Consider the following 22,001-nt stretch of genomic DNA (forward strand, 5'->3'; position numbering starts at 1 on the left):
ATGGAATTAAAAAATCCATTGAGGGTTATTAAAAGCAAGACATCAAGTCTAGGTCAGAAAACCCATAAGCAGTAAATCATTAGTAGCTAAAACAATATTCTGGGAACATATCTCTAATTGCTGGTGTGCTTTCACAAAGTATCTGATTTCTTCTATTACTGGGAACACGCTACTGGTACAGGTGCAATTTTGGTCTGACCTGGCCCAGCTTTTCTGGTGGTTTTGCTGGCTTTTTTTCCCACACCACAAAAGCCATAATTCTGCTGGTTCAGTGAGTCTTGTCAGCTCACCTAACACCAGAGAAAATTGTGCAGGGTAGGGCATGAAAACAGGCTGTGCCCTTCCTCCCCTGCCTCCCAGCTCTGCCAGCTGCTCCAAGGAACTGTAAAGCCAGGTGATTAAATCTCACAGGAGTTTGCTGGGAATGAGGGGAATATTGAGAAAGAAACTCTGCTAGGTATGGCTGAAACCACTTGTGGTTGCTGGTGGTGCTGTACTGCTGTGGGAGATCCTTTGTGTTTGGGACTGAGACTTTTATCAAGGAGATGGATTCACTCAGAAAAGCCCTGAAAATCAGGGTGCTGCAGGACACCACAGAAAGACCTGGGAGAATGCAGCCTTCAAAATCAACTGACTGCCTTTATTTCTGTGGATCCACAAGGCATGTCCTGAAACTGTACTAAATCTGCTTCTTCTGAGTGTTTTGAAGATAACCAGAGGCAGAAATTTACACCATGAAAATCTTCAGCATATTATTTGTGAATTAAAATACTTCTAAAAATGTATTCTTGGGGATATTTGTTTTCTTCAGTGGACTAAGCATGGCATTAAATTACAGGGAAGCTCAACTATTATCTCATACTTTTCTTTTTTTTTTTTATTATAGACTTTTTATCCACATGAATGATAAAGAAACTACAACAGAGTTAAATACCTTTTTTGATAACAGTGATTATATTCTTAATTACACTCAATATTAAATTGTAAAATATTTCCAGAGGAGTACAATCGTAATTCATACAGCAGGCAAAATACCAGAGGGGGAAAGGGATGAGGGAGAAGGGTGTGAGAATCTCCAGACTGCTTTTAAAAAGCACTGTGTATGGCTAACGCTGCTCTATCCATCCATCCATCCGTCCACCCGTCCGTCCAAACGTGGTTCTGGCCCATCTGGTGACACCTTCATTTCCTCCCATAAAACAATCACTATTCCAAAGCAAAAGGTGAACTGGCAAGATGTTGTCAGTGCCTGTGGCATTGAAAGGACCAGCAGTTCCTTTCACAGCTTATCTGCACGATTCAAAAGCATTTTCTTTTTTTTCTATCAAGCTCAATAGTCCTTCTAAAAACACAAAGACTTAAACTTTGGTACCACCAAAAAAAAAAAAATATATATCAAGGACAGGCATTTTTTTTTTTGTTGTTTTGTGTTTACTAATAAATGGCTGCTACATTCTATTTGACATGGTTGTCCATGATACTATGAGGTCACTTGTCCTTAGGTTCAGAGGAACCTGATTTTTTTTTTTTTTATTTAGATCCCCAAACACTTCCATTTCACAGTCTATATACAAGTCAGGTTTCTGACTGGGTTATAACTTATAAGGTAACAGCTGCAAAAGCTCCTGTGCTTCTGGGAACGAAAAAAAAATAAAAAAAAAAAAAAAAAGAGAGGGAGAAAAAGAGAGAAAGTGTTATCAACATTAAGCCAAAGTTTGAGACAGTCACAGAATTATAACATTTATTTACAGCCCTTGAGAAAGGGACACTTGTAGGTCACCTTCTCTAGCAGCATCCCCTGAGATTTCGGTAGTATCTGTGGGGCAGTGTGGAAATAACTCGCAATAAAGAGGAAGTGCAGACTTCAGCTGACTGCAGTGTCACTAAACACAGCCAGATGTGCCGTGGGAAGGAGCAGAGGGCTCAGCGAGGGCAGCTGAGGGGCACAGGGCAGGAACTGAGGGGCTGCAAAGCAGAGTCACCAGCCCCAGCTGCATGGGCGGGGATGTGCCAACACGTTTCCTCCTGAGGAGACTTTTCCTCCTCGGCACATCGAGGACGTGAAACTGCTTCTGAGCACAGCTGAGCCGCGGTTCTCCGCCCGGCTGGCTCAGCTCAGCAGCTCAGTAACAACTAATCTTTTCCAAAAATGCGGGGCTGCTCAGAGGAATCCCCGCTGTCTGCGGAGACAGCGCCAGCTTGAGGAGCGCATCCATCCTTCACGCTCTGGCCAAACAGGCACGGAATGCTCGCTGCTGGGATGCCAGCACCGTCCTGGCAGGCTCTGGGAGCCGAGGGAAGCCCGGAGATGGGAACAAACTCTCCGTCTCCTCCGATGCTGCCATCCTCAGGCAGGCTTTTATCGCGCACGCAGCGCTGCGGACACGGCAGGAGCTGCTGCTCCTGGTCTGGGGAGGCTTGCTGCTTTATTCGGGGTATTGGTGCCGCTGAATTTGTTTCAAATCTGCCCTCAGATTGCTGCGGGCTCGACTGGAAAACGCTGGCGGCCAGTAAGAAAGTGTGCACAAGAGGGCAAAAGAGACCAGCCCGGTGCTTAGAGTAGTCTTAGAGGGCAGAGCTCAGGGCCACAGACAGTGGTTTTCTGGTTACTCTGTACTTACTCCTACTGTTTTTGAGTATCTGCTTCTTCTACAGCTCAGGAAAACCTCCACATCTCTACTATCAAGCCCCTCTCAGATGTCCCAGACTCTCTTGAATACCTCTATTTTTGTGCATTACTGAGATCTCTGTGTATGAGTAGCTCTTATGTTTCCAATCCCCCTACTTCTCCTTGGGGATTTTTTTAGTGAACCCACAAGCCAGATTTTGTGGCATAAAACAGTAGCAAGGCTACCAGATTTCGGCATCTGTCTCCAATCCCTAATCTTGTTTTACCAGGAAAAAACCAAGAGAATGTCATTTAAATGTTAAGACTTCAGCACCCAAACCTGGAATCTCCCACTGATGATGGAGGTGGTGTTTCTACTAAATGAACACTTCCAAAACACAGTCCTGAAAAATGTAGTGTTTGGTTTAGGAAGGGCCTGTGCATGGGCAGCAGGATAATTACCTTCTGTAGATCACCGAACTACAGAACCACAGTCAGTGGGGTTCTGTGAGACTCACAAAATTGTGCTGATGTGCTGCTGCTTTTTCCTGGAGCTAGAGGAGTTCCATTAAGGGCAGAAAAACTCCTCCCTACCTGGAGCAGTAGTGTGAAGATTTTTTTGCACCCTGAATGCCAAGATATTTCCCTCCTTCCACTGAAGGTACATTGGCCCTGGTGACACTCTTCAGTGTCAGGAAAAGCAATTGCTCAGGCAGTTAGAGCCGTGGAATGGTTCAGGTTGAAGAGAACCTTCAAGATCCTCTCATCCTACCCCTGCCATGGGCAGGGACACCTTTCACTATTCCCTTGAGGGTGCTCAAGCCCCATCCAACCTGGCCCTGGACACTTCCAGGACACTGTGGGACACCCACAGCTGCTCTGGGCACCCTCTGCTAGGGCCTCCCCACTCTCACAGGGAAGAATTTCTTCCTAATATTTAATTTAAAGCTACTCTCTTTCAGTTTGAAGCCATCACCCTTTGTCCTGTCACTGCAGGACCCATGGGTCAGCTCCCAGCAGCACCTCCCACCCCGGAGAAGCCTCGTAATTCGTGCCAGATGTAATTTATCAGCTTTAGACTCTTGCACAACACCTGCACAGGGAGGGCTCTGGGACCAGAACCAGCCACATCAAACAACAGAACGATCCTCTTAATTCTTGCAATGGCTGCAAAGGAACACAGGCAGCCAGGTCAAGTGGAATGAAGTCTCCTTCTCACGAGCTCACCTTTAGCTTTTGCTGAGGTGTGCACCGAGCTTTTCTTTCCTGATCAAGCTTGCTGCATAGGGAATCTGGAATGACACAGAAACAGAGACACTGCTCAAGCCAAGGTTTGGCTAACAAAACACCCAAGCTGGAAATCCCTGTAAACGAAAGGTTTTGTTTTCCCTCCTGAAAATGGGGAGGAGCTGTAGGACATCTTAACATCTTAAATACAAAGGTTCAACTCTTTATGGAACTGCAGGGGGGTTGAAGCAGAAATAAAAACTGTCAGAATTAAAACAACAGATAGCATCTTAAAATTCAGTGTAAAAGACACATTCTGATGCTTTGTTTATGTCAGAGGCTGACAAAGGGTAAAGCCACCTGTGAGATCATAAAAAATCAGCTGTCTGTGACAGATCAGGCAATGCACACTGATCCCTGCACAGCCAAAATACAGCAGGCTGGGAGCATGAGAATTCGTGTATTTATATCACCGTAATTAGGAAATTCATAATAGTTATCTCCAACTTGCACCAATCTGAAGGGAAGCCACTGAAGTGGAACAAATAATTAAAGAAAAACAGAGAACATGGGCATATTAGGGAACACAGTTATATTTAGAAACAAAGTGGGATGATGTGCCCATTGGCCACTGGGAATACATTACAGGGCTGCTCTTCTCCAGTGCTGGGCCTTTAGAATGCAACAAACTAAATTGCTCTGAGATTTCCCCATAGCTGGGAATCCAGCTAAATGGCTACAAATTCTTTGATGATGATTTTTGGAGGGACTGCTGGAGGAATTCAGGCTGGGAGATCAAGAAGTTCTGTGTCCCTGCACTCCTAAGTGCTGCTGCATGCCGAGCTGACCTGCTTCTGCTGCCAGAATATGCTCACAAACAATGTGAAGTATGTTACTGCAAGATGAAAATTATGTTAGCTGAAGTCAGGATCAAAATTAACCTGCACAAACAGCAGAAGGAGCAGATGGGCAAATGCAGACAGTTCAAGCAACCTGCCCCACACACCTAAAATTTGTTTGAATTTGCCCACAGTGGATTTGCATCCGTATCCACTGACCCCACACATTCCTAACACTGTTTTGATTTTAAACACGTTGTGCCCACAGAGAATGTTTATGTGAATTGTGCCCAGCATGCCTCTGGGCTGGGGTAAAGCATCGTGCCTGCAAAGACATTGAGAGACTTATCCATCCCTGCCTACCTTAATAAGAGGAAAAGAGGAGGGAAGGATCAGGATGAGAGGGAAGAAAAGGGCTTTTGAAGCTTGAGAGCTAACTGTTTCATTTCTTGGGAAAGGAGGTCAATCAGACTGAAAGCAGCAGCACCAGGAAGGAAGGAGCAGTGTCTGTGGCTGAATGAAAGCAGAAGCCTTTCACAGGGGCATGCTGCTTCACCCCTACACAGCCCTGGAAAAGGGGAAATGTGTGTGCATAAGCCACTGATGACCAGAAAAGATGAAGATTCCAGATGTTTTGTCTGACTACTCTTACAATCCCTTCCCTTGACAGAAGATAGGAGGTATCAGGCAGCTTTTAGCCAGATCCGCCCCCAAGAAACAGAGCTGTCCCCTCCACCACGTCCCCCAAACACAGCTGCCTTCAGGATACAGTGCTTGCAAAGGCTGCAAAACTCCCTCCCAATCTGCAGCAGGGAAGGGGGTGCAGAGAGGCTGCTTCCCTGGTCACCCGTGGCCGTGGCTGGGATGCAAAAGGGAGCCACAAACAAACTGCACACAAAAACCAGCACATTCCAGCTGGGACCTGTGGTGCCTCGCCAACTGATTCCTGCCTCTCTCCCACTCACGAAGGCCAACTTGGGTTTGCATGGCCACAAATTATATAGGACATCTCCCAAGCTGTACTGACCTAGATAATACAATGGGGTACATTCCGTCAGAAATTAACTGTTCTTAATCCACTTCTCTGCTATATTTGGCACACCGGCGTCTTTCTAATGCGTGTTGTTTTAACTGATCTCCTGGTAATAGATGAGAGTGGGAGAGGTGGGTGTTCAACAGGGAAATGACTACTTTCTCCATGAGTTAAATCACCAACAATGTCATCTTCCATTTATCTCATTGTCAGAGCATTCAGTAATTCCAATGCCGTGGTGGAACAGGATTTAGGGATCTTCATGGCAAAAGAGTCCCTCTCTGTGCGTCCACGGGGGCTGCTGAGATGAGGGCAGGATCAGTACTCAAAGGGGCACGGAGATGCAAAGGGTGGCCCTTTTCAAAGGGTGTGCAGAAATAACAAAAGGGAAGGCAGTTCGGTTTCAAGCAGCAAAAATACAGTTTCTCATGACCGAGTGCACATTAGTAGGAAATACAATGAAGAGCAGATCTGAAGAGAAACTCCAAGAAAATTGCAATACGGACACTGAGTACTTTTTCCTACAGGCTGACTCCAGTTTAGTCCTGGTACCCATTAGGAACTGGAGCACAGTCCCGTGTGCATTCCCCGTTTATTCCACCTGGAAGGAACACAGTCAGCAAGCCCAGAGCCTGCTCCACGGCTCAAACCAAAGCACAGATAAGGGACAGGACTGGGGAGTAATTTCTGAAGTTCCTGTCTGACCCCTGTTATACACACTCAGATACCAAAGAAGCTTCAGCACACCATCCCCTTTCAGGGGTTTGGCCTCTGCATCCCATCTCTGGTGAGGTACACAATGATGCATCATGTTGCCTAGAAATATTTTAAATATTTAAAAATATTTAGCACTCATGCGGTAGCAGAGGCTGGCTCCCTGTACATCCACAGCCATTTTTGATCAGAATTTCTGCAGATTCTAATGGAAGGGAAGCTTTCTGCTTAAATTTCTACATGGCATCCTTTTCTTTAACATTTTAATTTACTGGAAAAAGAGGCACAGCTCTATCCTATCAACCTAAGGCATATCCACAGGTGTTGTCAAGATGTTTTGCTCATCTGTCTTGGGGGGGGTGGAATAGAGAATAGAGAACAGCAGAATATAAGGTTCTGGTGAAAACAGCTCACTTTCCTGTACACAATTAGGGATGAGCCTTTTGAGGACACAGGACACAGAGTTCCAGAAATGTTCTTTTACCTGTCATTATGTGTGTGCCTGTGAGCAGGCACTTCAGCACAAGATGCCACTCAAGAAATCCGAGAGCCATTCTGCTGAACAGCTGTTTGTATTCTTGCCAAGGTCAATCATCTGAGCTGCACCACTTCAAGCCGAGCACGGAAATCACAAATGGCACTGAAGCACTGCTATTTCCCATTCCCTGTTTTTGAGAACAGAGGTAGGCACACGGAGACCAACATCTCCACACACAGAAATGTGGGTGCTTCTTGTTTGGCTAATGAATACATTAGCAGTACAAAAGCATCCGCTTTCTGTAAACAATTTAAGCTAGGAATTCGAACTACTAGTGCTCTTCTGAATTACAGTGTGACCCAGAGGAACAGGCTCCCATGCCTCTGAAGATTTATCCACATTAACTACATGGTAGATGTTTTTTTTTTCTTCTTTTAAACATTCCTTGTCAATCTTTAAGGATGAGGGTGAAAGATGATGCAGAGATGGAAATAAGTTTTGCAGAGAGATAGTTCCTGATTTATTTTATTGCCTGACTCTGAAGAACAGAGTTGATTTAAAGGAGCACTGAGAGCAGAAAGCCATAAAACACAGAGCGGTTCCAGATGGATCCAGTTCTGAGCTCTGAATATTATTATCAGCCCGAAGTAAGGCTGGCAGGGAGAAGTCAGTTCACAGGAGCATAACCTAATTAAAATACCCCAAACAAAACCAAACCATCATTTTTCACCTAATCTGAAAAGAGAAAGGCCTGGCTGAGTGTTTCACATTTCTAACACACCTCAAAAACCCGTCACACTTTACCCCAATGTAAAATTAGTGGCACTGATCATCACCCAATGATCTAAACCACAGTGGGTGATGAGCACCCCCTGAGCTTTTCCTGATGGACTGGTCACCACTGAGGTCAACACTTCCTGAGAACCCACAAACTACTTGTAAGGCACCTCAGAGAGAAAATTAAGAAAAGCTCCTCAGCTTCCAAGAGGCTTAAATTTCCTGCTTGGTGTTCTACTTCCCCATGGCCATGTTTGAGAGGGGTTCATGAAAACATTTAAAGATGAAAATCATCATGCTGGTAATTCTGCTTCTGATATTTTTCTCTCCCCAGGCAGCTAGGAAGAAAGCTCATGCTTTTAAGATTTTTTCCACTTACACAGTTGCTCAGAAGACAATATCAGACAGATGCAGAGTCTCAGGCAGGAGGAGACTTGATAATTGCTTACAGTGGTGGTCTGTCCCAGCAGAAGAGTTCCGGTTTCATTGGACAGGAACCAAAAACTCTAAAGGCAGGTGAGCTCTCCTAAGCTTCTACCATGTGTGTCATGTCAGAATTTCCCCCACCCTGCTGGGCAGCAGCTCCTCCTCACTGGCCCCTTCTGTACAATTCAGTAACAAAAGCCACACGATCCTCAGAATCTTTTAGGTTCAAAAAGATCTCTAGGATCATTGAGTCCCACCATTCCCCCAGCACTAATCCATGCCACCAGGTGCCCAGCTCACCCATGTCCCCAGGTGCCACATCCACACAGCCTCGAAACCCCTCCAGGGAAGGGGACTCCAATTCTGCCCTGAACAGCTGACCTCAGTGCTTGACAGTGAAGAAATTTTTCCTAATCCACTTTAAATCTCCCCTGGCACAACTGGATCCACATGAAAAATCCATATTTTATATATGATCTCCACGTACCCGCCCTGTACTCAGCCAATTTGGGAGACAGCACTTTGCAAGAGGAGGAAGAGAAAAAGGCATTCAGGAGTCTAAAATCCATTTTCTTGTTAAATGGTGGTTTCTTAGCACCCGGTGGAGAACCTGGCACAAATAGGTTGCAAAACTCCCTGGTAGCTGCTCCAGACACTCTGAAAACTCTGAAAACTGAAACACAGGAAGTTCCACGTGGACATCAGGAAGAAATTCCTTCCTGGAGCAGTGGAGAGGCTGTGGAGTCTTCCTCACCAGAGGTGCTCAAAACCTGCCTGGAAAACTGTTCTGAGCAATGTGCTCTGGGCGACTCCACTCGAGCAGGGAGCTTGGGCTAGATGACCTCCAGTAGCTACTTGCAGCCTCACCGAATGAGATTCTCACCGAAACCAGTGGCCACACAACATCCTGCTGCTCCAGCAACCTCCTAATCTAGGCTGCCTGCGAGAAGCCCAGCATCCGCCGGTGAAGGTGTAAGAGAACAGGACTCGCCCCGTTTTTCCAGTGGCCTGAGGAAACCCCCGGCTTCCAGGAGGCCACGAAATCCTATAATTTTTCCACTGGGATGGATTCGGAGCGGCAGCAGCAGGGCAGGGCGGGGATGCAGCCGCACCTGGACCGAAGCGCTGAGCTGCAGTGGCGGCCGGCGGCCGGCAGAGGGAACCCGCGGGCCGCGCTGCGACCGAGCGCTCCCAAAACCGGGAGGAATCTCCCCAAAAAAAACCCGCAACGGGACAAAAAACCGGCATGGCCAGCGTTCACCGCGAGCAGGGCATGAGATTCACGTCCTGCTGCAGTGGGTGTTGGCGCTGGAAAGTTTTCATATTTGGTCGATTTTTTTTTTTTTTTCGTGATTACGTTCATTTTGCATTCCAGACATTTCCCAAACAGCAAAAACGCTGGGTCAATTTATTGTAAAGTCTGATTACTCAGTTTAGGGTGAATGAAACGATTGCTCTGCCAAAACCTGCCCCTGGTGCCCAGAGTTGCAGGGGATCAGGGAATCACAAAATCATTTAGGTTGGAAAAGCCCTCCAAGATATTAAAATCCAATCATTTTCTCCACACTGCCCAGCCCACTCCAACCCATGTGCCCAAGTGCCATCTACATGGCTCTTAAATCTTTCCAGGGATATTCAGGAAAGATTAATGCAAGTTGTGTATCTTCAGCAGTGAGAAGATAAAAAAAAACACAAAACACCTGATTCCAGGCATCTAAATTGTTCAACAATTTTTAAAAGCAATTAAGTCAAGTTCTGTGGCTAGTTAAATCAGTAAACTTTGAATTCAGCGCCACAAAGGCATACACCTATGAGGTCTAAGTAAAACTATAATTTCAGTATGTATGAAACACTTCTGCTTTTCTCTTTGTACTTCTGTGTTAACAAGAAAATTAGGTTAAAGCTCTTAGGTTGAAGTAGTAGTGCAGCATATCAGGTACAAAAAAAAAAAAAAAAGAGCCTAACTGCCCCAATTAAAAACAAAACAATAACAGCAATTAAATAAAAAATCAAAAGCAGACACACTTTTTGTGTATTCTGCATCAATTCATCCATGCAATAACCCTGGAAGGCCGAAGTAGTTCTATTATTACCACATTCAGTTCATTAATCTTAATTCTAGATATAAACATACAAGATATATTCCCATGAATGAATTAAAGCAATTGCTGGGATTATCACCTCAAAAGTGCTGACTCCATTCCAGTTATCAGCCAAGACATCTCTGAAGATTTCTGCACCCATCTTAAGCAATCAGATGGGTTATTTCCAGCAGTTTCTCAGTTTTTCATACAAACATCTTTTTAGCAGTCTCATTGATCACAACCTACCCCACAAAAATGAGCATGAAGGCTTACTGGTGATTCAACGTTTCTATTACTAATAATTAAATTCAGGCATCTATAGGGAGTGAAGAGGTCCTGAGTTGCTGGTGCAACACATTAAATGTTGAAACAGTTCTCTGTAAGTTCATTCAGACAGCTCTGTTTAATGATTAAATTACTCTTAGTCTGTTCCATAGCACACATCAGTAAGTGAAAAGGGTGTGAATTACTTGATCATATTGCTATTCCTGCCCAAGAAAATTAGGTAAGCCACCACATCTGGCTTGTTGGAGACCTGGGATACTCAGTTCCAGAAACAACTTCACGACTGGAGCACAAGGTGAATGGCAGAGGTGATCTGTTCTCTCCCTGGGAGGCAGAGTTAGCTAGCTCCAAGTTCAGCTGACACCAGAGATAAAGACTGGGGTGGGCCCATTAACTTTGTGCTTAGAAGTGCTCTGCAGCAGGAAATCCAACTGGTCACCTGCTTCAAGTCCAAAGCAGCAAGGGAAGTGCTTTTCAGGGTGGCATCCTAATTAGAATTTTCTGGGACAACAAAATTCTCAGGTCAAGTCAAACTTCCCGCCTGACATCGGGTCACAAAGAGGGACACAGCAACAAACAGGCACATTAAAGAGAAAAAGTGGAGACCAGCTGCAAAGAAAACCATCCAGACATGTTCTGGACTTGAGTTTCCTCCACAAACAACCTCTTAAAAAAACACCCTCCATCTCTCATTGAAATCTCTGAAGTCAGCAGGAACGGGGCGCGTGGATGCTCAGCAGCTCTAAAAATAAGGCCAGTCCTAAATGCCTCTCAATATCAGGAGCACAAATTTGACAATCCTGGCCTTCAGCTTTACTTTTATGTCCTAACCCACCAATTAGAAAATGACAGTACCAGGAGGCTGGGCAATGCCTTCTCTGCACCAGGGCCCCGTGACAAGCAGAAGGAAAATTTCCATGGGGGAGCACGGGGCTGATTCGGGGAAGTGGGGATATTTGCCAAACTTTCCTCAAAAACAAAAACCCTGTTGAGCAACGTCAGACTGATCACAGAGTAAAGCACCAGCAAAGCAAGCACTAGCTGACAGCCTCACCATGCCCTTGTAACCACACTGAGCACTGTATGAGCGTGGAACAGCTTCCCATGCTCCAGCCCCTTTGCTCGCACTGGGTTGAGAACGTCAGCTTTTCAAAACAACACAGCTGGATGTGATGATCTAGAGCTGCACCAGCACACAGGCAAAATCCCTCTTGGTTTTAAAATAACAAGCAAGAGACCCAACAGTAACGTGTGCCTGCGCTAAACTGAGTTCTGGCAACTTGATCCTTTACTGCTGAGTTAAGCACTTCTAGCGTCTAAAACGAGAAAAAGACACATCCTAAGGTTTATTTTCTGGTGAGAGGCAGGGATTGAGCAGATTCCCTGCCGAGGGCTGAAATGCACCTCTCGGCAACTCACACGAGGTAGAAACATTTAACTGCTTAAAGTTCACTGATTCACTCCCTGCTCCTCTCTGCAGAAGCACCTCTCCGTGTTGAGTCAACACATTTTGTTTAGTTGAAAACATGAAGACCCATCTGGTTACTGTAGGAAAGTAAATCTCCAGGTAATTAGGCTCCAAACCAGCTGAGAGCTGCGTGCTTACCTCTTGCTAAATATAAGGCAATAGGAGCTCAGTAATGGTGCATCTGCATGGCTCACAAAGGGAAAATTTGAGGTGTGCGCTTAAAAAACACAAAGCAGCAGCTGAAGACATTTTTTGTCAGAGAAAGTAAACTTACGATTTGTAGCTGCTGCACCATTTCTTCTCTGTACGCCAGTTCCCGCTTCATCTGATCTTGAAAATTATCTGTATGAGAGGAAAATGTAGGTGCCATAATTAAAACAGAGACCACACGGCAGAATTTGCATAAATCAAGCTAAATCAAACCCATTCACTACTGGGGAACCACAAAACATTATAAAAGCCCTCCACTCAGTTAAAACATATGCCTAACAAGTATGTATCTAATAGGAGACACCACTGACAACAGAAAAAAAAAGGTGGAAAAATTAGATTTCCCCCCTCAGAAAATGTAGGATGCTAAGTTTGTGTTGCTAGCATTTATTCCCAGCTATTTTCCTGCACAGGCAAGGCTCTGCAGTCATTAGTCAAACTTTCTCAAGCCCTGAGGAGAAGAGCAAAAACTGCTCTTCTTTGCTTTGGCATAAATCTGTTGACATCAACAGCGATGTCCAACATGTGAGAGGAGAAAGCGTTCAAGGATGCAGGGTTTGATTTGTGGTTTGTAGCATTGTGCTGACGGCTTTGAACAAAACTGAAGCTCCATAAAGGGTGACGTGGAATATGGAAGCAAAAAAGTCTTTGAAAGAGAGATCCTGGGCAGCTGGGTTACAGCACAGGCTGGCCTTCCTGCTCCAGTAGATCTTCCCTGATTTTCCTCCTAAATAACCTAAATAACCATTTCAGACAAAACTTCATTTCTTAGAAGATTAGCTGATGCTCTGTGGTCCCTAACATTCTTCTTGGTGGGGGGGGGAAAAGAGAAACATAAACAAAACTATTGACCAAATACTAAGTACCAAATAATTCAAAGAGCTGCCTGATGGAGGTCAGGGTGCAAGGAAGGGCTGCTAAATGGAAGAGGAAAGAAAATTCACCCCAACCACTATCATTTTGATTCAAGTAACAAGCCTATCCTGGAAGAAAAACAAGGGGGCAGAGCTCTGTCCCCCTCTCAAAAAAGAACTTTGTCCTCTCTGAACAATGAGATAAAATTGTTGTTTAAAAGAAAAGGGGTCAGGAAAAGAGCAATGAAACAGAGAAAGAGTGAGAAATTTTGGCAAACTGAAGCCCTCAGGACTCCAGCACAACCAAATTGAAAAGGACATTGTGACACTATCGCAATGAAGTTCTTCAGATTTCCAGTAAATTCCCATAGAACTTTTAAGCCTATTCCATCTACCCCAATTTGATCAGAAACATAAGCCAACAAAAATAAAGTAGATTTACAATTCCTCTTTTCCTATCCACACCCAAAAAGTCCATGAAGTATAAAAAGGTAGCTGCCTCCTGTCCTGGTCACTAAGGGCTGAGAGTTACAGCTGAGGTCCTTCAGCTTCACTCTGAGCAGGCTTTAAGGAGAAATTTTGTTTTTTTTTTTCCTCAAGGCTTTCCTCCCAGCTGCTTCTTCATGGGCTCATCACATCTCCAAACAAACAGCTCAGGGATCTTGCTCAGCCCTGCACAGCAAATGTCCAAGCTCACAGAGGAAATGGGGTGTTGATGGTAGGGACAGCGTTTTTTTCCGGCGGCATTTATCCGAGTCCAAACGCTCACAGACAAAGCCATAAGCAGTACCCAGGAGAAAAGGTATGAATATTTAAATAGCTTTCTTAACACAAAATTAAATACTTTAAGTACCCAGACTGTGTCTCCGCCATTTTATTGCCACATTGTTTAAAATGCAGACGGACAGAACGCGGAGCAGCCGACACGGAGCGTACAAACCAGAGCATCCAGGACATCACACAGTCAACATGCAGAGATGCCTGTATTTTTATCAGGACAGCAAATACTTTGACTTTCTTCATGTGATCTGATTTTTTTTATTATTTTTTAATTTTATTTTATTCAGTTGACCTCTGCATTGAGAGATCTTAAAGGCAAATTTCACCTGCAGCTTTCAAGCACAACAGCAATGCGAAAAATGCAGCAGAAGACAAGGTCTTGCTGTTTTATAAATTATCACAGTCCATGTTTCACACAGGTACAAGAAGTCACAGAGAAGACTGCAGCATAGCACCACCCAGATAGCTTGCAAATAAGCTCAGTTCTCATTTAACAGTGATTAAAATGAGAGGAGAACTCTGAAACCAAACACCATTTACTGCACAGCCCTGTTGTGAGTATGGCTTGATGCTAGGAAGATATAACACCCCAAACGTGCTCAGTTCCAAGTGGAGGACCCAAAAGAGGTGACTCTAGAGTTAACTGCAGGTAACCTGACAGAAGCATTTTCCTGAGAGAAATAGTATTGCCTTCTGCATCTCGCATGTTGCCTCCCAGCTGAAACACAGATGAGTTTTCATTGGAATTTAAATTTTACCTCAACTTTCTTTTAGCTGGGTCCCCAAAGACTTCTCTCCATGGCTCCTCCCTGCCCAAGACACCAGTACCAATACCATTCTAACCTGACACAAAGCAACAGCTCTGTCCAGCAGGAAGAGCCTGGAACAGCCCCCCTCTCTTGTGCTAGAACATGCACTGCACAAGAGGACAAAACAGCCTTAACATGGGTTTACACTAATTTCCTTTACAAAGACCCTTTTCTCTTGTTTTATTACGTGTGGGGGAGGGGTGGGTTTTTTTGGTAAATCTAAATCTGTAAATAGGCTTTACGGTCACTTGTAGGTATGGTTTATAGCACATTATCTGTTTTCTATTTTAATCCTGAAGAAAATTGACCACTACTTTGTGGTACATTGAAACCACATATTTTTCAAGCCAGCATACAGCAGTCACCACTTCCTTGGTCGGCCGTACTTGTTCTTTTCTTTTATTTGAATTGTATTTCATGTGGTTTAACTGCAGTGTTTATTTACACGGCAAAGACAGAGATTAATTTTACTGTAGAAGAACAAAAGGATGAATAAGAGACTTGAGTGGCAAAAGTCCAAGATGCCATTTCACCAATACCACACAGCAGGGTTTTGATCTCCACGAATTATTTGAAAATTACCTCACTCCCAAACCCAAGTAATAACTGGATTTATGCTGAAGGATGAGGTTATGCTCCTTTCATTAATATCTGTATCATGTCAAGTGACTCTTCTTTATTTATGGAGCTGTCTACATCTTTCAATATTTGGGCTAAAGACAGAATCATTCCCAGAGTCCTCACACTGCCTTGCTTCCCTGAACTTACCTATCTGATGCTACAGAAAGGGGACAAGCATATTTTCTATGAACAATAGGAAAATGCTGTCCCTGTTCCCACCTTTTCCAGTGGGATCATCCTGATCTAGGTGGGATTTCTCCTGGAAGAATCTTTCCGTCATTGCTCCAGTGTCATTTGAGAGATCCCAGCCAAGGGGGTCGTTTTCCACATCCCAGTACAATCAGCCCAACCTTCCAGCAGCTTCACACAAACCCTGCTAAGTGTCCATTTCGTTTTATTTGAGATGTGCTGTGCTCATTCCACCGCCCTGGACAGCAGCACCCCGCAGAGCGGCCGTGGTGGAAGGGCCATCTCAAGCGGCCACTCTCAAAGGGAAAAATCCAAACAGGAATTTCCACTCCTTAAAAAGGCCAGATCAGTTCTCCAGCATCAGCTGGAACCTCCTGAGAATGGGTATTAAGAACCTCCTGAAAACGAGTATTAAGTATCTTGTCTTCAAAAGCCCCTGAGGTGTTGGCTAAGACACCAACCTCACCACACCCCACGAGGGCCCAGATGCGTTTCTTTCTACTCACTGCACGCAATGCTACCAAAACTGTAGACTGTACACCAAAACAAACATCTTGCTTTGTATTTTCCCTGTGAAAGACCTGCTTGGAGAGCTGGAAAGCCACAGCAGAAGCATCAGTGTAGAATCATGGCACGGTTTGGGTTGGAAAGGACCTTAAAAATCACCTCCTTCCAACCCTAGGGACACCTCCCACGATCCCAACTCGCTCCAAGCCCTGCCCAGCCTGGCCTCAGTAGAACTCAGCTCAAGATCATGGCAGCACATCTGAGAGCCTCTCTCGTTTTTATCAGCCTGGCAAGAACCAGCCACACACACACACACACACAAAACACCAAAGGCACAGATTTTGTGTCTTACTGAAGACTGGGAAAGACGCGTTTCCTTTCAACACCTGGAATTCCTGTTCCAGCCTCCTCCGTAGGTCGATCTGCTCAAACAGAACCTTCTGGAGTTCCTCTAACAAAGAGAAAGAGTGGTTTTGATAATCTGTATAAATAATTCTTGAAAGAACAGTTGCAGAGCAATTCATTACTCTTAAGACAAAATATTTTAGCGCTTATTAAAAAAAAAAAAAAGTGTTGCATAGACCCACCATAGATTTTGTGCAGAAAGCCATGAATATAAATCAATGTAATATATTATTTTAAAGTATTATATTACAGTGTCATGTATTGATTGATATATATGCATTAATCTCAATTATATCCACCCAAAGGTCCATATATTATTCATATGTTACTTGACAAGCTTAAAATATGGTGCAGAACGAAAGTGCCCCCTATTATCCTCATATTCTATTAAAACAAAGAGCAGTTTTATAATGTAAGAGGCCCTTATTTATTTTACCTTTCCCCATATTTTCCACATCCTTCTTCAGAGAATGAGGTGAATTGGTTTCTTGTGTGTGTTCTCCTTAAAAAAGAGAAAGAAAAAAGTTATTGATTTACTGACAGGGCTTTTTGTCAGTATTGTCCTTACAACATATCCACTTCAGAGAATCTGGAGAGGAAGAAAAAGGGGCAAAAATATAAAGAAAGAGTAAGATTGAGCTTCATCTACAAATTTCTGGGTGTATAATACAAATATTTGTGAATTAATATTTTCTCTATTTTAGTGAAGTATCCGCCTACAGCACTGAAGACAATAGCTGATGTCTCCTTGATACTCTTGCTGAGCTGATTCTTCCTTTCCCTCTAAGCCCTCCTGAAGATACTTTTATCAGAGAATAACTGGGAGCAGGCAGAGAAAAGGGGAGATCTTCCTCTACAGCCTCATCTCTCCTCCTCTCAACGGGAAGCCCGTGCTCTCCATCTGGGCAGGACCCTGTTCCAAAATCCACAGGAAAAATGCCTTTTTGCCTCCATCAGCTTTTCAGCTTTATCATCTTCTGGAGATCCATGGCATGGGTGTGTTGAAACTGGATATAATTTATAACCAGCTGAGATAAAATTGACATTAGTGGTATTTGCATCTAAAGGATACGGCTCCAGGGTCAGCCAATTGAGGGGCTCCTGTCTTAGGTTGCTCACATCAACTTTTAATCATATTGTAGTGCAGAATTCTCCATGTAACAGAATTTGGCTATTTCCAGACACACACATGCTACTTCCTTCAGCCTTTTTTTGTCTACAAATTGAATTAAATTTTAAAAAAAAAAATAAAATCACGAGTGGTGAAGTTCGCCTGAACGAGTTTTACTTAAAAACTGGACCTTCTGACAAAAGGTGTTACTTTTATTATCCTCTGCAACTGCAAAATTTTTCCTGTGACTTCTATGAAATGCTTCTATAAAAGCTATGAAAACCATTTTTAAAGGAGTAAAATACCACTTTAGCTGAAATTGTTGGGAGATTTTCTGTTATTTACAGCTGAAGTAGAAATGGACTCTCAATAATTAAGAAAATATTTGGTAAATAACCAATTATTGAACTAATAGGATTAATTCTTGTTTCAGTCCAGCCAGTAAATACACATCATTAACTCTACTGATAAATAATCACAAGAGACATATATGTAAATATATTCATGTGCTTACGTAGTTGGAAGAGAGGATCATGGACAAAATATCTTGGGTTTTGATGTTTCTTATAGTTTTGCTTTTTTTAAAATAAAAATCCACGGCACTGAATAGGTCATCAGACAACATACAACAGTTAAGTTAAAAATTATTGTGTCATCACAATAGGTTAATTTTAAATTTGAATTGGAAAGCCTTGTAATAGATGCAGTTAGAAATCTTTTTGCAAAACATTTGTTTCTGTTTTTAAAAATCGATTCAATCCTATATCCAGTAAACCTTGAAGTTATAGTGTATGAAACCTATCCAATAGCTCTGCATTTTAGCATCTCCTCTCTCTTCATCCCTTAAAAAGAAGCTGAAAAGCAACCACTCATTTAGGCACATACATTTACACAACTGGTATCTGGTGCCAGCAATTCCATTTTAAAAACTTGTTTATGTAACACGGCAATTAAAAAAAAAAAAAAATCATCTTTGTGGGATATTTGGTGAAAACAAAGTATTTTCTGCAGGTAAGTTGTCTCACCACAGTAGAAGATACAGCAGGTGTAAAAATATATCACCTTTTGGGCAGTGGTTTGAGGAGCTTCCACAATGTAAAATGGGTTTGTTGGTTTGGTTGTTTTGCTAGCTAGCATAGTTCTTTTTTAAACCGGATGGCCAGCAAAACAAAATATTTTGTCAGATAAATTAGGGCACACAAAATCAAAAGGGAAGAATTTAAGTTTAGGAAGGGTGAATTTGTCGAATTACAAATACTAGCATATTCCAAATCCCTTTCTTCCACTGAGGCGCCCTTTTATGTGTGTTTTATGTGCAATTTTGAGCGACAACAGGCTCACAGACAGAAGGTAACTGGATTTTTCAAGGAGAAGGAGGGAAAGGGGGAGAGACCAGAGTATGGAGACAATACAGCTCTTTCTCACTTGCTCAGTTGAGCTCCCAGGGCTGTGTGGTTGGGGGCTGCTGACTCGCTGGGACAGAAAGAACTGCATCAAAATGAAGATAAGGGCATGGAGCATGAAGAACAACTTCCCCAGCATCTGCAGCCTCCCTACTAAGCTACTGGAAAGGCCTATTAGAAAATCCTCCATGCTTGCACCTGAAATGAGTAAAGAATGGGAGTGGAAAAATGGAGGTATTTAAAGGCCAAAGACAGGATATATGGTTTTAAAGAATAATTGCATTTCTAAACTGCTTTCTGATGTTAAAAAAAAAAAAACAAAAAAAACCTCAACATTATTATTGTTAACAGCAGTTATAATCAGATGGGTTTCACCTCTCCTGTCCCCCTGAAAATGATAATCAGGAGCCTGCTCTTCTCTGTTTTTCCATACTTCCCAGAGGCCTCATCACGCGTTGTGTACTGCTCTACCTTAATTGAAAGGGAGGAGGTATTGAATATTTAACCAGCTTCCTTTCTCTTAAATGTTAATTAAAAGCTAAATAGGTGTTTAAAAACAAACAAACAGAAAGCCCAAAGAATTTTAATCAGTCTAAGAAAAAATCGCTTCCCCTCCTAATAGCTCCAACATAACTCTCCTGGGCCTTGTCTGCACACAAACTTACAGCATTTCGAGCAGCAGGACTGAAAGCTGTGCCACCCCTCTGTATGGACACAGAGATTTCCTTCAGGAAAGGCTGTTTCAGTTTGCTCAGAAAAATCAAACTCTGCCTCACCCATCTCTTGGATAGGGGGAAAGAGGGTGAAATATTTGCAGGCCACTTAAACTGCTTTGGTGAAAGCTTTGGGTGCTTCTGTTCTTCCCCACAAGCTCAGGTGCACAGTGTTTTTCTGGAATGAAGGTACAAATGGCTTTCTCAGCCTGGAGTGTGAGCACCCACCCATGAAGGACACCTCCAAACTGCTCAAAAAATTGGCACTTTGTAAAAGTGAGGTCCCAGGGTTGGACGTTGGCACAACTTCGGCTCTTGTGGTGCTGCCATTTTATCAGCTTTACGTCCACTGGAGTGCTTAAGGTTTGAATTTTTAACATCTGAATTTTTAACGTTTCTGAACCTGTCCTCATCAGAAGGAGAAATGCACTTTGCCTTCACTGTGAAAAAAAAGCCAGAATGAGCCAGACATAGCCAGGTTACCCCTTCACACTCTGCCACCTCTCAGAACGTTTTCCGAAAAGCAGCTAAAAAATTCCATGCTGTCCCAGACCACTCAGCCACCTCAATGTGCTGGTTTGTCCAGCACAGGGCAAGGGTGGTCTGGGAATATAATTCCATTCTCCTGCCTCTACACCCCACGCCTGGTCCCCAACTTGTGCCCTCCACAACCCTGGAGGTTTCAGACCACGTCATGCAGAACCATCTCCGCTTTCTCTGTGCCCACTTCACCCCTCTCATTCCTGGGCAACCACTGTGCTTTGCAGAGCCCACCACATCTGCCAAAAGCTCTGCACCTCACCCCTGATGCTGTGAAGACCACGGCACCCCTGGTCCATCATAACTTAAACACCCACTACTATCTTCAGCTGTACAGAAGCGCTGTCTGCAGACACAAAGACCGCAGCAAAAGGTTGCCGGTATCTTCTGGATATAAATGTATATAGATATATACATTTATATCCACTAAAACAAATATAGGCAGATGTGAACCAGCAGATTTTCAGTGCTCCAGAGGCTCCCTCTGCATATGAAATTAATGACTCGCTCTAAGACACACAGAGTTTTTGCGTATGTCCTGGAGAAATTCAAAACTTACTGAAAATATTCATGCATCCTGCATATTCATGCCACTTTCAGGGGGGAATAATCAATAAGGTATTCAGGACTTGGCAAAATATGTCTACTTTAGGAAACTCCTTAAGCATTCTTTTAAGTGTTTTTGTGTACCAGGGCCGATAAATGTCTTAAAAAATCTGGAGTTTCAAACGGCAATTTGCCCCCAAAAGTGATTTAAATTTAAAACAAACTAGTTCTTTTTTATGCCTAGATAAATCCTCATTTGTAACATCCATTTAAAGTTTAAAACATGAACATCTGATTAGTAGTACTAACTGAAGAACTAAGAGATAGAGAGGAAAAAAGAGTTTCAGGATTTCAAGCTAAACACTCAAAAACCTAGGCATGACCAATCTAAAATACTGAAATGTTTGTAAAGGATAAAGAATCTGTTGGCTTTTGGTCTGAACCTTATTCATACATGTGAGAACTATTTCATAATTTTATTTTAGAATCACAAAAGCAAGAAAATTTCAAATTCTTGGTTTGTTTTAAATGGACAGTAATACGTTCACCAGATTCCAGAAGATGAGGCTTTAAAAAACAAGCAAAGCACACCTAATATTAAGAAAAATGCAAAAAAATAAAGGAATTCAGCAATGATTCACCCTATTTTAATAAATAGAAGAGAGTTCAGGGGGTCCTTAGTAATAACAGATGAGAAATGAGAGAAATAAATGTGCAGTCCTACAGTCTGCCTGCAGATTTGTCTGTTGTACAGATCCATGTATTTATACACAATTTTATCTATTAATATGCAGTGCTGAATCCCACATCTGAAACTTCACCTTGTCAACTTTTAACTTCTTTGGGTTTTTTTGCAAACACCTTCCATAATAAAATTTAAAAATTTAAGTTCTGTATCCGATCCTTTCAACATATCCCAATTAAGACTACACAACCAGTAGTCCAGTCAACTGTACAGTAAAAACTGGGCTGTTTTCAATCCTCTATAAAGTATTTTAAATCTACAGCAATTGCAGTATTTGCAGAGTTTTCCTGAAAATATATTTAAGAGTAAATGAAAAAAACCCGGCTCACCATTTCCAGCCTGAATTTTCCTGAAACTGCCTGCCAAAGCGTCTTTTACAGATCAAAAAATAAAATCAGGGAAATTGCAGCAATATTTGAGACGCTGTTATAAAAACACCCAGTTTTAGGGCTCCCCTTTCTCATGAAAACACGTGAATAATTAGATTGGCTGAGGAAGAGCTTGCAGAACTCCTCTTTAAGAAATACTCAGCCTTGCAATGTTCTCCTACCCTTCAACTCCCACCGATGAAGGAGGGTCGGGGTGGCAAACCCACAGAAAATAGACCAGTTACGTAAGTTAGTCACAGT

General features: G+C 43.1%; 1 protein-coding gene across 1 annotated transcript in view; it reads right to left on the minus strand.

Annotated features, from left to right (window-relative positions):
- Positions 1-1,148: 1,148 nt before the first annotated feature.
- The window catches only part of SKOR2 (SKI family transcriptional corepressor 2), a 26,396-nt gene continuing 5,543 nt past the window's right edge, over positions 1,149-22,001 (minus strand). The window contains exons 4-8 of the mRNA XM_088054434.1: positions 16,751-16,816; positions 16,262-16,360; positions 12,214-12,281; positions 3,836-3,900; positions 1,149-1,633 (exon numbers count right to left, since the gene is read on the minus strand). Coding sequence (XP_087910560.1) covers positions 3,838-3,900; positions 12,214-12,281; positions 16,262-16,360; positions 16,751-16,816 — 296 coding nt within the window. The 3' untranslated portion in view covers positions 1,149-1,633; positions 3,836-3,837. The remainder of the gene's footprint in view (positions 1,634-3,835; positions 3,901-12,213; positions 12,282-16,261; positions 16,361-16,750; positions 16,817-22,001) is intronic.

The sequence above is a fragment of the Pseudopodoces humilis genome, chromosome 4, assembly GCF_049639895.1.
Source record: "Pseudopodoces humilis isolate 2021_Gansu_Grassland_sample_001 chromosome 4, ASM4963989v1, whole genome shotgun sequence".
NCBI classification, from domain to species: Eukaryota; Metazoa; Chordata; class Aves; order Passeriformes; family Paridae; genus Pseudopodoces; species Pseudopodoces humilis.